The sequence below is a fragment of the Alligator sinensis genome, unplaced genomic scaffold (assembly GCF_000455745.1).
Source record: "Alligator sinensis unplaced genomic scaffold, ASM45574v1 scaffold755_2, whole genome shotgun sequence".
NCBI classification, from domain to species: domain Eukaryota; kingdom Metazoa; phylum Chordata; order Crocodylia; family Alligatoridae; genus Alligator; species Alligator sinensis.
The window spans coordinates 1,346,243-1,360,715 of record NW_005841883.1 but is presented as its reverse complement, the minus strand read 5'-3'; the positions used below and the strand labels follow the sequence as shown (position 1 = coordinate 1,360,715).

Sequence of the window (14,473 nt, the reverse complement as noted above, 5' to 3'; positions counted from 1 at the left end):
GGGGGTACTTGAACTAAAGCTCGTTTGAGCTTTAATTCAAGTACCACCACCACTATTTTTAAAGTGCGGGGATGCTGATACACAAGACACAAAAAGCTGCTGGAGCACAGTAATTGCCACACTCCAGCAGACTCAGTCGAGTCTACTCCTATGCGCTGGATTCCAGTGCATCAGACCAGCCTCTGCGTTCATGTATAGGTGCCTAAGATGACACTGCCCTACTTTCTGCCTGACTTCAGAGAAACAGGGCTAAGTGCTTATCATTAGTGAAGAAATCTGAGGCTCCTGCAGCCAGGTGAAACTCTTGTTTCCCTCTTACTTCTTCCTGGCCTCCTCTTTGACTGTCAAAACAGCTTCCTCCATGTCCTGTTTTTTAAACTGTGTCCCTCCTTTAATTTTCCCCATGGATGGGGATGCCAAATACCCTTTTTTTGCCTAAGGGAGATTCATATCCCCATGGAGTGTGCTATTTGTAAGTTGTTCACTTACCTAGTCAGGGAAGATGGATGAGGCCAAGCTTCAGGTTTACCTTTGGGGTTAGCTGCTGGTCCTGGAAGGAAAAACTCAGGTGGGTATAGACCTCCCATAAGTATGAGTTTCTTCTCTTATCATTGGTGGCAGAGAAGTCTTCAAGTGAGTGTAGATGCAGGAATGATTGAAGTGAGAATTACCCATCTCCAGAGTTAAAGTCTGTCATCTGTCTCAGACTTTGCAGTCCTACATGGATCCCAATGAAGCTTGGCAGCATCCAAGACCATGCACTTGTTCCAGAGTCAACCTTTTTCATACTTAAGAAGCACAAGGATAAGCATCTGAGATGCTGTGCTCTACAGTTTCTTTTTCAGCTGTGTGTCATATGTCTGGCACTTCAACATCAAATTCCACAGTGGCATCAGTGCTGGCTGCTCCATAAAGAAATTGTGCCTCTTAGTAGGTTCCTGCTTTGTTCAGTCCACCCATCCCAGTATCTCTGGCAGTGCCACTGTTTCATGACTGTGAATGACATAAAAATCCACCCAGAACTTGAATTTCTGCAAGGATGATATCAACTGTAGATCCTTCAGGCCTGCACTTTCTGATTCTAATCAGTTGAGGGCCTTTTAACACCATCAGTTGAGGTCTTTTCAGCTGTCCATTTTTCTTTGACTAACTCAGGATGTTGTGGTTACAAGAGCAGAGAGAGCTTCCAAGTACATTTACATCTCTCTTCCAAGGCCATGAAACACCTGGGGAGAAGCACTGGACCTCTGAGCTGCCTCCTTATGTCCCCTGACTTCCAGCTTTGTGGTCTCATTGCCTTTTTCCTGCGTGCCTATCTTACCCAAGGTTTTCCACTTGGTAGGGGTGATTCCAGGGACAGATCTTGACACTAAGATAAGGTATCCTGTAATTATCTGCATGCACCCAGTTAAGTTAGTTCTTCTTATTGCTGAGGCAAGATTTCAAAAAAAAAAAAAAAAAAAAAAAGATGCCTTTCTTGCCAGCACATGTGGAAAGATTGACAGACATTATCTAGTTCTTACTAGGAGTGCCGTCTTTCTGTACTTGCCTACACCTTCCTTTCTGGTGGCTGCTATGACCAATGAAAGGTATGTATGAGTTCCATAACACCCCAAAAAGACAAGGAGCCAAAGAGGCTGAATTCCTGAAGAGAAAGCAGTATTCCTCTGGTAGCGTGCAGTTCAGTTGCCAGCTACCAAGCACTGTTGGCCTGCTGGTGCCTACTATCCTTTACCACAGATCTTTTACAAAACATGGGGGCAGCAGTCACTGCCCTACTTGTGAAAGGATACTTTGTGACTGGAACTTCTATTCAGGCTGCTTTTTATACCTCTTTTTGGACTGTGGTCATATCTGTGGTCACAAGATACTCCTCTTGCCTTCTGAGCTCTGGTGTTTGTAGGGGAGGTAGACAACCTTCCCCTATCAGCCCTAAACCAGAAAAAGTTTTTGCATGCCCTCAAAGAAAGCATAAATACCAACCACGCCCCTAGCCAGAGGTAGACTCAGCAGTCATATCCTGCTTCATTCTTCACATACTATACTTCAGAGGACCCAAGGATGTGCCAGCATAATCACAAGAGGAAGTAGTCTTCTACTGCAGCCCCCTTTAATCTGCATCCCTTGGGAAATGAGCAGAATCTTCAGGATGGTTGAAAGATGCATTCTTCTACCTGTGGATCCATCACTCCTCCTTTTCCATTTGACAGTCCTTTGCCCCTTTTCTAGCAGTTATGGACCCACATCCCAATAAACCAATGGGTCTTAAATACTGCTAGAGCTTATTACACCATTGGGTTCAACACAGTGGTTATGCCCATGTCCCTTTAAGGGAGGACCTTTCTTATGATGATTTTGTTTTGAAAGCTAAGTCTCCTGCCAGCTAGGCTCAGGAGGCTCCAGCTAGCCTCGGTAGTATTTCCCTAACACAGCAGAGACAATTTTACTGCAGTTCTTGACCCTAGAAAGAAAGGGAGGATAATATCCTATCTTGGACTTTGTAAACATAAGCTCCTTCAACTTCATGCTCAAACTCCAGTTGCACTAGCCACCATTATTTAGTCTTTGTAACTGGGGCACTAGCCATTTGGACAGCTCTGACTTACTTCAACAAACAAAGAAATGCAAGACTTTTTCTTCTTATTTCCTCCCTCCATCACAGGCAGACAGAAGATTCATCTCTGGTACTGTTCCATCTGTAACCAGATAACTCTAGGTTAGTATCCATTAACGTAATGCTCTGAGACCTATCTCCCCATGAAGTGGGCGTTGCTTTGGGATTGCTCACAATGGAACATGCACATGGACAAGTAGTCAAAGGCAAAGGAGAAATCACATATTGATAACTAACTGGAGTTCCCATGTGCTTATATATATTCTGCTTATTATCTTTCCCATCTACCTTTGGAGTGGCTGACGTTGTGGGATTATGTGATTATGCAAACATGCATGCTGTATGGCAACTGCTAGGGCAAACATGTCTGAAGTTCCAAATGGTGGAAGTGTCTACACATCCCACAGTAGAATGTATGTAGGCAACTCTTGAAGGATATCAAGCACTACTGTTTCCTTCCTGGCTCTGTCATTGATTTACTGTGTAATCTTAGACAAGATACTTATCCTTATAGAATTTGAGTTCTCTGTACTTTAAAAGTGGGGTTGCTGATATTTACCCACCTTCTCAAACCATTTTTCAGATCTATGGATGAAAAGTGCAATTAAAAAGCATGATATTTACTCATTCTAATGCAGCGGCTGGCAGCCTTTTCAAGCCATAGGCTGAAACAACAGTCTGGCACAGGCTGGGTAGCTTTGGTGGCATGTCAGTGACATGGGGGTTTGCCTATACCCATGCTGGGGCCAGGCAGCTGGGAGCTGTGCCAGCCCTGTTTTTCCCAGGCCTCGCTCCCCAGCTGGGGTGTGAGTGAAGTTTTCAGTTGGTGGGGAGCTGAGCCAGAGCCGGGCAGCTGGAAGCTGTGTCTGCATTGCTGCCACCATTTCTCCGTAGCCTCCTGCTCCCCAGCTACAGTGCAGGTTTGGATTCTGGATTGTGGGAAGCTGTATTGGGTCTGGGCACCTAGAAGATGTGTGCACTGTTGCCACTTGGCTGTAGTATGGGGCCAGCTGGAAGCTGTCAAGCCCTGGCTCGGTTCCCTCCCAGCTAGAAGCTATTCCCATGCAGCCAGGGAACAGGGTAGGGAGAAATAGCAGCAATGTGAGTGTGGTTGCCTAGCCCCAGTATGGCTCCTCCCAGCCAAGCCGTAGCACGGGTGCATGCAGAAGTAAAGCCTTCTAGCTCTGTGGGACAGATCCAGTGGCTCTGCACAGGCCATGTGTTGCTGACCCCTCTTCTAATGCAATTCAAAAGCAACCTGCTTTGATTTTAAGGTTCACTGTTGACAGGTTCCAAGAGTCTTAACTAGTTAACTTGGTTGCAAGATGAGAAGCAACTGTACACTTCAGATGTGGGGCCGTAAAATGGAGGTGTAAAGGAATGGGACATTCGCTTGGGTTCTGAAAATGTTTTAAGGGAAAATGATTTTACGAGATATGAGGTGGGGCAGCTGGTTTTAAGAGGAGCAGGTGTAAGGTGGGAGGGAGGGGGAAAACACTTCATTTAACTTCCTGATGTTGATAATGAAGCATTTAGATTTTGGGGGCAGAAGGAGAAGGAGTGTTTTGAAATATGCATTAATTTAATGTCTTAACTGGATTCTCCACTTAAACAGAGAATGGGAATAATTCTCCCCTACCCAAATATGCTACCTCACCGAAACCCAACAACAGCTACATGTTCAAACGTGAACCTCCTGAGGGATGCGAGAAGGTCAAAGTCTTTGAGGAAAGCTTGTAAGTATCTCTTCATTTGATAAGAAATAAAAATAAACAGGGTGATTTGAAATTAGTATACAGGAAAATCTGGCTAATTAAACACTTCAAAGGGTAATGAAGTACCTGACTGACAAAATATTAGTAGTTAGTCCTTTTCAACTTTTCTTGAGAGAGATTTTGCATGCCATAAGGATACACTAAAAAATGATTTTTTGATGTTTATAATGAAAAAAATACAAAAGTTCCAAGTATAAATTATACACTCTGACTTGCTATATGAGAATTGGAAAATTATATAGATAAATGGTTAATGTAAAGTTTCTAATACAAAACATCAGAATGCATGCTATATAAGAATTACATGATTCATCGGTAATCTGTCACAGTTGAGGATGATTGTCTTCCATGATTGCTTTATTGTTGGGTCCAAAGATTACTGATAAGGCTGATCTGGGATCCACAGACTGTTGCAGTTGGGACACATGTTTCCATGCAGGGTGGGTGGCTCTGGATTCTTGATATGGTCTGTGATACGTTTCTGTCACTCCCACATGACCACAGGAGGGCTGTATGATTGGAGGAGTGGGGCTGAGCAGCCTCCATTTTAACTCGGGCCCTTAGGGCTGAACCAGCAGTCTGCTGCTGGCAGCCGGAAGAACACCACCCAGCTGAGCAGCTATTCAGAACATCCATGGAGGTAAGGGCAGGAGCTATGGGGATGATAGGAGGTTCCTGGTCCTGGGGCAATAACCGAAAACTACACCCTGATGGGGAAGGATGGCCTGGTGGGACTTCCCATGGTAGGGTAGTTCCTCAGAAATGCCAGGACAGTTGCCTCCCCAGTGAAAGGCAAGTAGGGGTGCTTTATAACCCCAGCTCCCACTACCCAGTGGGTAATTTTAGAGCAGGGACAGACAGTGGGGCCAAGCACATCTGCAGACACCTGAGCCTGTGGGGTGTAAGACCTTGAGCCCCAGAGAGGGGGCATAGAGTTGGCCTCAGTGAGGGGGCAGAAAAGTGCCCTGGTGAGGAGCCAGGAGTGTGTAGAGAGGCCTGCACAGAGTAGGGTGCACAGTGACGCCTGAAGGGCTGTGCATGAGGGGTGTAGAGTAGGGCCTGCACAGGCCTGAAGGGCTGCACCAGGTGGCGTGTAGAGTAGAGTTGCTTGGGAAACCTGACGGGCTACACATGGACCAGCCCCCACAAGTGATGACATGAGCAAGTTGCCCAGAGAGGGGCTAGTGGCTGAGTTCAGCACAGTGTGAGGTATAAGGCCGGCGGTCACAGGGTCTTGAAGGGCTGCGTGTGGGCCGGCCAGAGTGGAAGTAGGAAAACCTGAAGGACTGTGTAGAGAAGGGTGCAAGGGGGATTCGAAGGGGCTGCACGGATCCATGGCGGGTTGGGAGTGGCCCAGTGAGAGCGGGCAGTGTGAATGAGGCCGAGTGAGAGGGGGCAGAGTACGAGAGTAAAATGCTAGAGGCCCAGCAGAGGCAAAGTTTAGCCCGGCCTTGGGCCAGGGCTGTTACCAATTTGCGATGCCATATGTGGGCCACAGTGTAGGGCAGGTTGGAGCCATGTATAATGCCCCAGGCATCAGGGCATTAAAAGGGCAGCCTCCCGCATATTTACGGCATGCTTATTAAACAGCAAGTTGTGGCAGGAAAGACGCAGCAGACTCCTCGAGACAGGTAGGCGGGCCAATGTTCGACTGGCGTAGTAATGGCACCCTGTAACACTCTTTTTCTTGTAGGACTCAGTAAAGCTGTCGATGATGGCCCAAAGGTCTGCTTCCAAGCAAGCATACACTACAGCATCATCACTATACTGGAGCTCGATAATTGAGTTCAGGGTGGTCTTGTTATTGACTTGGAGTCAGCTGAAATTAAACAGTTTACCATCCATTCGGTAGTTTAGCTCCACTGCAGCTGGAAGCTTGTTGGTGGTCAGTTGTAGCATTGCAGTAAGGGATGCTGAGAAGAGTGGTGGAGTGATGATGCAGCCTTGCTTAATTCCTGTCTTAACTTCAAAGGGATCTGTGATAGATCCATGTTGAGAAACACTGCTCACATACCATCATAGAGCAGGCAAAAAATGGTGATAAATTTCTGTGGACATCCATACTTCAGGAAGATCCTCCACAGCATTTCTTGGTTGATAGTCTGTGGCTTTTGTGAGGTCAAAGTAGGCTATGTAGAGAGGTTTTATGTTGTTTCTGGCTTTTTTTCTGCAGCTGATGAGCAGTAAATATCATATCAGTTGTGTCACTTGATGCCCTAAATCAGGGGTGGCCAATTATTTCAGCTGGAGGGCCACTTAATGAGTTTTGGTGAGCTGTCGAGGACCGCAAGGATAGCCCTGCCCCTTGACAGGTGCCCCACCCTGTGGTTGCCATCTTAGGACCCTGGCCTTTGCCACCTGAAGTCCCTCCTCTTACCCCTGGAAGTACTCCTTTTGGGAGGGGAGGGTTGCTATCTTGGAACCAGAAAAAAAACAAATCATATATTAAAAGTCAAACACCTCCTATAACATTTAAATGTTAATACAAAAAATACTTTTGTCATTTGTTTGCATCCTGTATATAGAGATGATTGCATAATAACTCAAAAGTAGTCTTACTCTTGTATACTGTGTGGGGAGGTGTGGGGTGTGGTTGGGAGGGATATGTGTGCATATGGGGGGGTGGGGTTTGTGAGGTGTGGCTGTGGCGGGGCATAGGGTATGTTGAGGGATGTATATGTGGCGTGGGTATGGGGTTTGTGGGGATATGGGAACCCCCCCACACACTCCCCCTCCATGGCATGCAGCCCCTGCTGCTGGCAGCAGTAGCAGGTGCTCGGGGCACTCATGACTTTTGTAGTTGCTACCGCTCAGCAGCGCACAGCTCTGGGCAGTGCTGCATGGGGCAGCAAGGAATGCAGCGAGGCTGGCCCACCTCTCGCATGGGATTTCCTGCGGCACATGTGCAACTAATGGCACTCACGCACCACTGGGAGGAAGCCCTGCGCAATGGAGCTGGCTGCCTTCCCTACCCCCTGCCGATCATGTCCCTGGACTTTACTGCAAGTGGAGCTCCGGGAGCCTTGCCCCCTGCTTCCTGGCAGAGTTCCAGGACCTGCTTCGGAGGGGGCAGGGAAGGCAGCCAGCTCTATCATGTGGGGCTTTTACCCCTGGTGGTGTGCTAGTGCTGGGAGTTGCATGTGTGCTATGGGAAGTCCCACACAGTAGAGGTGTGCCAGCCTGACTTTGCTCCTTGCTGCTACGTGCAGTGCTGGCCAGAGTGGCAGCGCCTGCATGGGCCACAATTTCCTGCTGCTGCTACCATCAGTGGAAGGGGCTGTGTGCCATGGGGGGAAGGGAGAGGAAGTTTGGGGAGGTCCCCATACCTCCCTACTCTCCTTCACTCCCACGGCCCCCCTGGGCGTGAGCTCTGCACTCCCACTAACCCCAGCCCCACAATCTGCACTCCTGCCCAGCTGCAGCTACTGCAACCCTGTTGCTTTCCTACCTCCTGCCTGGAGTGAGCGCTGCAGCAGGGAGACTAAGAGGAGCCACAGGATACAGGGGAAGCTGAGCAGGTCCCCCAGTGGCTGCAGGAGTAGCAGCAGCAGCCCTTTGTGGAAGCTGCATTTTGGCTGAGCCAGGCCCTTCCATGCAGAAGGGTGGGAGAGAGGCATGCGGGCTGGGCAGGGTACAATTAGTTGTGGGTGCCCGCAGGTCGGATGAAATTGCCTGGTGGGCTGAATCTAGCCCACAGACCATGTTTTGCCCACCTGTGCCCAAACCTACACTGAGATTCCAGGAGGAGCTCTTCAGCAAGTGGAAGAAGGGGAGATGGTTCAGGGGGGGTTCTCACAATGATCTTTCCTGTGGTGGACAGCAAGGTAATCCCTCTTTTATTTCCACTGTTGGACCTGTCTCCCTCCTTGAAGGTTGTCACAGTCACGGTGTCCCTAAGATCATCCAGATCCTTAAGATGAGGGCACAGAACTGTGATGTAAGCTCCTCCTCCTCCCACTGCTTGAAGATTTTGATGGGGATTCCATCTGCTTCAGATGTCTTGTCATGATGGCTTCCCTCAGCCCATCAGGGGTTGGGGGGATTCCAAGATCATCTCTGACTGGATGTTGCAGGATGGAATTGAGAACACTCATCAGACACAGAGCTTTGGTTGAGAAGTTCTTCAAAATCCTCTTTCCAACAGGTGTTGATGGCTCCCCTTTCCTATTTCAGGTCTTTTTCATCCTTGGGTCTCAAGTGGGTTGGTCCCCAAGTGCTCAGACCATAGCTGGCTTTGGAGGCATGAAAAAACTGCATATTGTGAATGTCAGTGAGATGTTAAATCTCCTTTGCCGTGTTTTCCTACCATCTGTTCTTCATATTGTGGGTCCTCCTTTGGACCTCTTCTTTGGCTTGTTGATGATTTAGTTTCTTTTGCTTGGAATGCATGTCATTCTGCCAAGGGCAAAAGGCCTTGCACTTGCAGTCGATCAACTCTTGGATCTTCTGGTCATTCTCTTCAAACCTATCTTTTGTGATAGAGAATCCAAGTGTCTCTTTACAGGCTGATGACTATGGACTTGAAGGCACCACAAGCACTGCCAACTTTCTCCCATTGTTGATTAATTTGCCAGTTTTTCACTGAGGCATTGGTGAAAGAGGTCTCGTTTGATTGGGGCCTTGAGTCCTTCATTGGTGATTTTTCATCAGCATTGCATCTGCCACAGCTGTCATTTGGGAGCTGGTTTGAGTGACATAACCAAGCAAATGAGTTGATGATCAGTCCAGCAATCATCAGGTTCTAGCATAGGTCAGATGATGGGACACCTTTGTGATCCTGGGCATTAAAATGACTTAGTTAATCAAGTGCCCATGGTTAAATCGTGGGTGTTGCCATGATGTCTTGTGCCTATTTTTCTAGCAGACCAGGGTGTGGCTGATGGATGAGTCCATGTTCCCCGCGTTTGGTCAACAGAAGGATGTTATTAGAGTAGACCTTTCCCGCTCTTACCTTGCTGGTGGCTCCGCTCCAGAAGTTCAAGTCCTTTCCAACTTTGGTATTGAAATCACCAAGCAGAATAAGTCTGTCTCCCTCTGGAACATCAGAGAGGACTGGGTCAAGGTTGGCATAGAATTCCTCCTTGGTTTTGTCAGCAGCAGCATAAAGATGACTAATTATCCAGAACAAATTCCATTGTGTTTTAGTATTTATGTACATTTCAAAATGACATTTGAACAGGTAATGAATTAGCCAAAATTGTTTGACAGTACATCAATACTGTGTCGCCTAAGTTATTAAACCATGATGGTGGCGTGGTGCTCTGGGCATAGACTATTAGGATTATCCGTGGGGGTCCTCATGTTCTAGGTCCCAGATTGTGTATTTTCATTGATTTCAACCACAGTAAAAGTGATCCCACTGGACATGGTTATCCAGTCAGGAAAAGGGTAGGTAGACTCTGTTTAGGGAACCTTTTCTAGCCCCCTCCCTATGTAGGCTGAACAGAGCAGATCTTGAAGAGAGCTGCTTAGTCACAATTATCATTGCTGAATCGCACTCCTCCCTCATCCAAGTGCTAGATGGCCTTCTTGTAACTGCCTTCTTGGCAATTTATGACCAAGAGTTTCCAGACAACTCCCTGCTCCCATTGTCACTGGCTGGTTACCAAAAGGCTTGAAAAATATGCTGGAAAAGCCATTTTCATAGAAGATGCCTGTGTGTGACTTTTTTTATTCATGGAGAAGCAAGCAGCTGCATGTCAACTTGCACATGGTTCTTGACAGAATGAGACATGATCCAATGGCAAATAAGTCAAGGCAAGAATTACATGAGGGAGTAAAATAAGTCAAATAAATAAATTAATTAATTAATTAAAATAAAAAAAACCACCCAAAGAAACCCAACCTTTTATTTTGCACTCTTGTACTTATCATACTAGAAGATAATTTTGCCTAATGAAATGGTTGATTTTTTTTTTTTTTGTTGTGTTGAGCCAAGATAAGCTGAAGAGTATCCAATGTTTTGTAATAATTATCTGCTTTGAGAGGTACTATGGATAATGTGCGGGCTGGGCGCGAGCCGGGCCCTTTTTTGTGCTCTGCGCGGGCTGTGGCCAGCAGCCCGGGCACGCGGGGTTGGAGAGGGCGCGCGTCAAGCTAGAATTAGGCACAGACTCGTAGCGGTAGATTTAAAGATTGTTTACTTACACCGGAGATGGTTGCGGTGCAGGCTGGAAAACTTGCTTGAGTTGCGGTTACAGACAAAAACAACACGAACGGTCACGTGGAGTTTGCTAGGCTCCACGGAAACAGAGCTCCGGATGCCCTGGACAAGTGCGCCACCGAAATAGGAACTTCGTAAATACGTCTTATAAAATTATCGCTCGAAGACGGGAAGAGGTGGGCAATGGATCAGGTCGCCAAACTCCTCTGAATCTCACACAGGGTCTCTATTACCCTGCCGTGTACCCAGAGTCCCCACGAGATGAATGTGGAATCCTCTTCGGCTTGGGCGGAAACCGCTCAAGCCTCTTATACGGGTAACAGGCCAATCGTTAGCCACCACGTGGGAATAATTTAGAACTAGCCAATAGCGGGGAACCAATTTGCATGCGGGTGGCGGGAACTCCTTTGCACCGTGCATTTCTCTTGCAACTTGAGCAATGCACTCTGCAAAGGAAGCCACAAATTGGCGGGAAATTCTTCCTTGCACCGGGGTTCTCCTCTGCAGCAGAAAACTCCACCGTGCAACGAAGCTGTAATTTGGCAGGGATAATTCTAGTGCCGAAGCATACACAAAATCATACCTTTGGGTTATGACAGATAATATCTTTTAAGATGACTAATTATCTAGAGTAAATTCCATTGTGGTTTAGTATCTATGTACATTTCAAAATGACACTTGAACAGGTAACGAATTAGCCAGAATTGTTTTTTGTGAACATTCAGTGCACTTACTAATAGTGATGAATTTTCTCAGTGTCTAATTAGCCTGATCTCACTGTATTTCTACCTTCCCTTTTTGTCTTCTCCTAAACCTTATTCTCACTCAAGAGTGTTTCCCTTCCATTCTTCCAGTATAAAGAGGATTTTTTGTACCTTGAAAAGGCCCAGCCCCTTAGGAAATCAGATAGATTATTCATAATTTAAGTCATGCTTATAAAGAGGGTTTTATCGAGAGGATTGTTTATTAAACAGTTTTTCAAAGCAGGTGTGTGTCTGTGTGCGCGTGTGTACACGTACATACATGTACACACACACACACAATCCGTTCACTTCTTTATAATACATTTGAACTTATCTCAAAGAAAAAAGTGATTGAATGATATACTGTAGTTTCACAAGCCACAGTCTCTTTCTAGGAAAGGTCCTGATAATCATAAGAGCACACTAGCTCAAGTCTGTCTTTCTACAGGTTCAGGATGTATTGCTGTCTTTGTTTTTGTACCTGTTATTTCTATGTTCATATGTATGACACTGCTAAAAAGATTGAAAGGATGAGACCAGCTCTTTCTAAAATAACTGATGAGAATGAGGTATTTAGAATGTTTTTTTTTACATGCAACAATGCTATCCAACCCACTACATTTAATTAAACCTTAAATGTCTTTCATATAGTGACTACACTCAATTTTAAAAAAGAGGGATACAGATGAACAATAATGTCATTTGACAAAATCTGAAAACTTTTGACCAGATGTATAATAAATGCACCAATTTCCTCTGTCTTGTAACTTCATTGACTAAGAAGAATTTTTAAATCTAAGATTAATTTTAACCTTTTCTCTACCACTGTTTCTTAGCCCTGATCAACTGACACATGATTGTATATCTTTTGCATTTGGTACTTTACTGTAACTTCGAAAGCGCCTTAGCTCAGAAGAGAATATTTGTATCAAGATTGTCCAGATGCATAGAAGTTCTAGTACCATAAGTTGCAGGTTTATTTTCTTTAAATCTTGGGATATTAGCCCTTTGGTGCTGGCAATCTGTAATTTATAGAATTTCCAACACTTTGACTGATTGTAATAAATTGTAAAAGGTGCTTTGAGGCAGAGATATTTAGTGTTGTTCATATTAAATTAGAGTTGGTACAGCTGATTCCACTGAGGACTTGGTTACTAATGTAATAAGTTGGCTTCAGGAGCCTGGATTTTCTAAAGATTGATTGCTTCTTTGTTAGTACTTATGGTTTTAATGACTGAGCTAATTGTTTAAGTTGGAAGAAAACATTGAGACTCAAGTATTTAGGAAAGTGAAGTTGTCTTCTGCTACATGGGAAGTAGGAGAAAAACATATGTGAGGTAATCTACACTCTGCCATGGAAAATAAGTCTGTGTATACAAATAAAATAATAGCATACCCTTGTAGCAGGTATCTGCACACACAATACTCTGTCTTGTGTATGCAAATGAGGGTGTGTGCAACATTTGCTATTTTGATTTCTTGGCAGTTGACTGAACAATCTTCCCTTTCTTAGGGAGTGTGAGTACTCTGTAAATTACTTTAAAAATGAATATATTATTTGGTATGCTTACTGATGTTTTAAATGGTCAAGTAATATGATATAGCAATCATTGTTCCCATCAGGAAATGTTAAACCCTAATAAAATGGTGTAAAAGATGTATTGTGATGCTTCTTGGCACCAGAAGGTTAGTAAAACTGGTTCTATGTACGTACGTCTTTTTCTACAAAAATGAGAATCTAACTTAGAGTTTAATTTCTCTTAGATTTTTTTCTGTCGCATTTCATAACTTGTGTAAAAATACATGCCCTTTTCATCTTGAGGCTTACTGGAACTCTTACAGAGTAAATATACAACAGCTAATTAAAATTTGTTTAGAATGTGACAATATTGTTAACTTACATGGTGATGGGAACATCTCAGATGGGTGTTAAGTCATCAGCAAAATTGCATGGGTATAAGCAGGCTTGTTCTTCAGTTATATTACTGTGGACTGTAATCTCCTCCTCCAAGTATAATCAAGTTTAGGCAGCACCTGGACTACTTCTGCCCAAGAAAAATTCATGTGCCTACAGGAAAAGGAGTGATGTAGAATCCAGTGGAGTCTGTGGAAGCCTTTTGTTTCATTGACTTTGATAACCTTTGGACTGGTCCTGCACAGTTGGAGATTTCCTCAGTGAAGCAGATGACACTTTATTGAAATGCCCATATTTTATAGTAGTGCAAGAAGGCATAGGAAAATCCCTCTTTAGAGACAGATACCTGATTTAGTGCTGTTTTGTCTAAATATAAACACTAGACTATGATACAAGATCTGAAGCTCAACATAGAGTCTGAAAGTCAGTTATGGTCATGAGCACAGGTTATATTGGTACTGTTACAAGTGCCTTTTTAGTCTGAAATCATGTAAAGGTAGGACAAGGTGGCATCTTAGAGACTGGTTCAGAGAGGCATGAGCAGCCTACTCCGCAGATGCTATGAATGGTCTTGCAGAAAGAAAGGGTTTTTAGTAGAAAAGAACTTAAGTATAAAGGAAAGGGACTGGAGGAGGGGGCACTGTTGAGAGAAGCAAAAAGTGGTTTGAATAGATCCAGTAGGCATAAACAAGGCAGTTACCACACTGGGGCGGCATAAGGACAAACATCTGAAGTTAACAGCTAGTCCATGTAACTAGACTAACTATAGTCTCTGAGATGGTTTTACACGGTCCTGTCTGCGGTAATTTCTTTTCCGCAATTTCACATTCAAGTTGGGCTTTAAAGTTTTATTTAAGGACAACCACTCTGAGGTCAGTGGTGGAATGTCCAGGGAGTGTAAAGTATTCTGCCTTGGGCTTTTGTGTGTTTCTAGAATTGATGTCAAATTGATGTCTGTCTAAAAGCAGGTAATGGTATATGATAGACAGTGTTTTCGTTTGGATTGATATCTCTTATTAGACCAACTTGGAGGTGGGTTGATGTTTCCACCAAGCTTTTGGATAACACAGTATCCTTTTTCAAGCTAAGTTGAGTGCAGAAGGGGGTGACTTCCCTGTGTATACTGGGGAATCTCTCAGTATTTTATTGTGGCATATCAGAGTGAGATCCAAGATCCCTTGGGTCTGCTGCCTGTTTCCTGCTCTCCACATAAATGGGGAAATCAGAGTGCCCAGTGACTCTACCCACTCCCCTTCCCTCTCT

General features: G+C 44.9%; 1 protein-coding gene across 1 annotated transcript in view; it reads left to right on the top strand.

Moving 5' to 3' along the window:
• FAM117B (family with sequence similarity 117 member B) overlaps positions 1–14,473 on the top strand; it is a 63,771-nt gene that overhangs the window by 40,183 nt on the left and 9,115 nt on the right. The window contains exon 8 of the mRNA XM_025196663.1: positions 4,230–4,350. Within this exon, the coding sequence (XP_025052448.1) occupies positions 4,230–4,350 (121 nt within the window). The remainder of the gene's footprint in view (positions 1–4,229; positions 4,351–14,473) is intronic.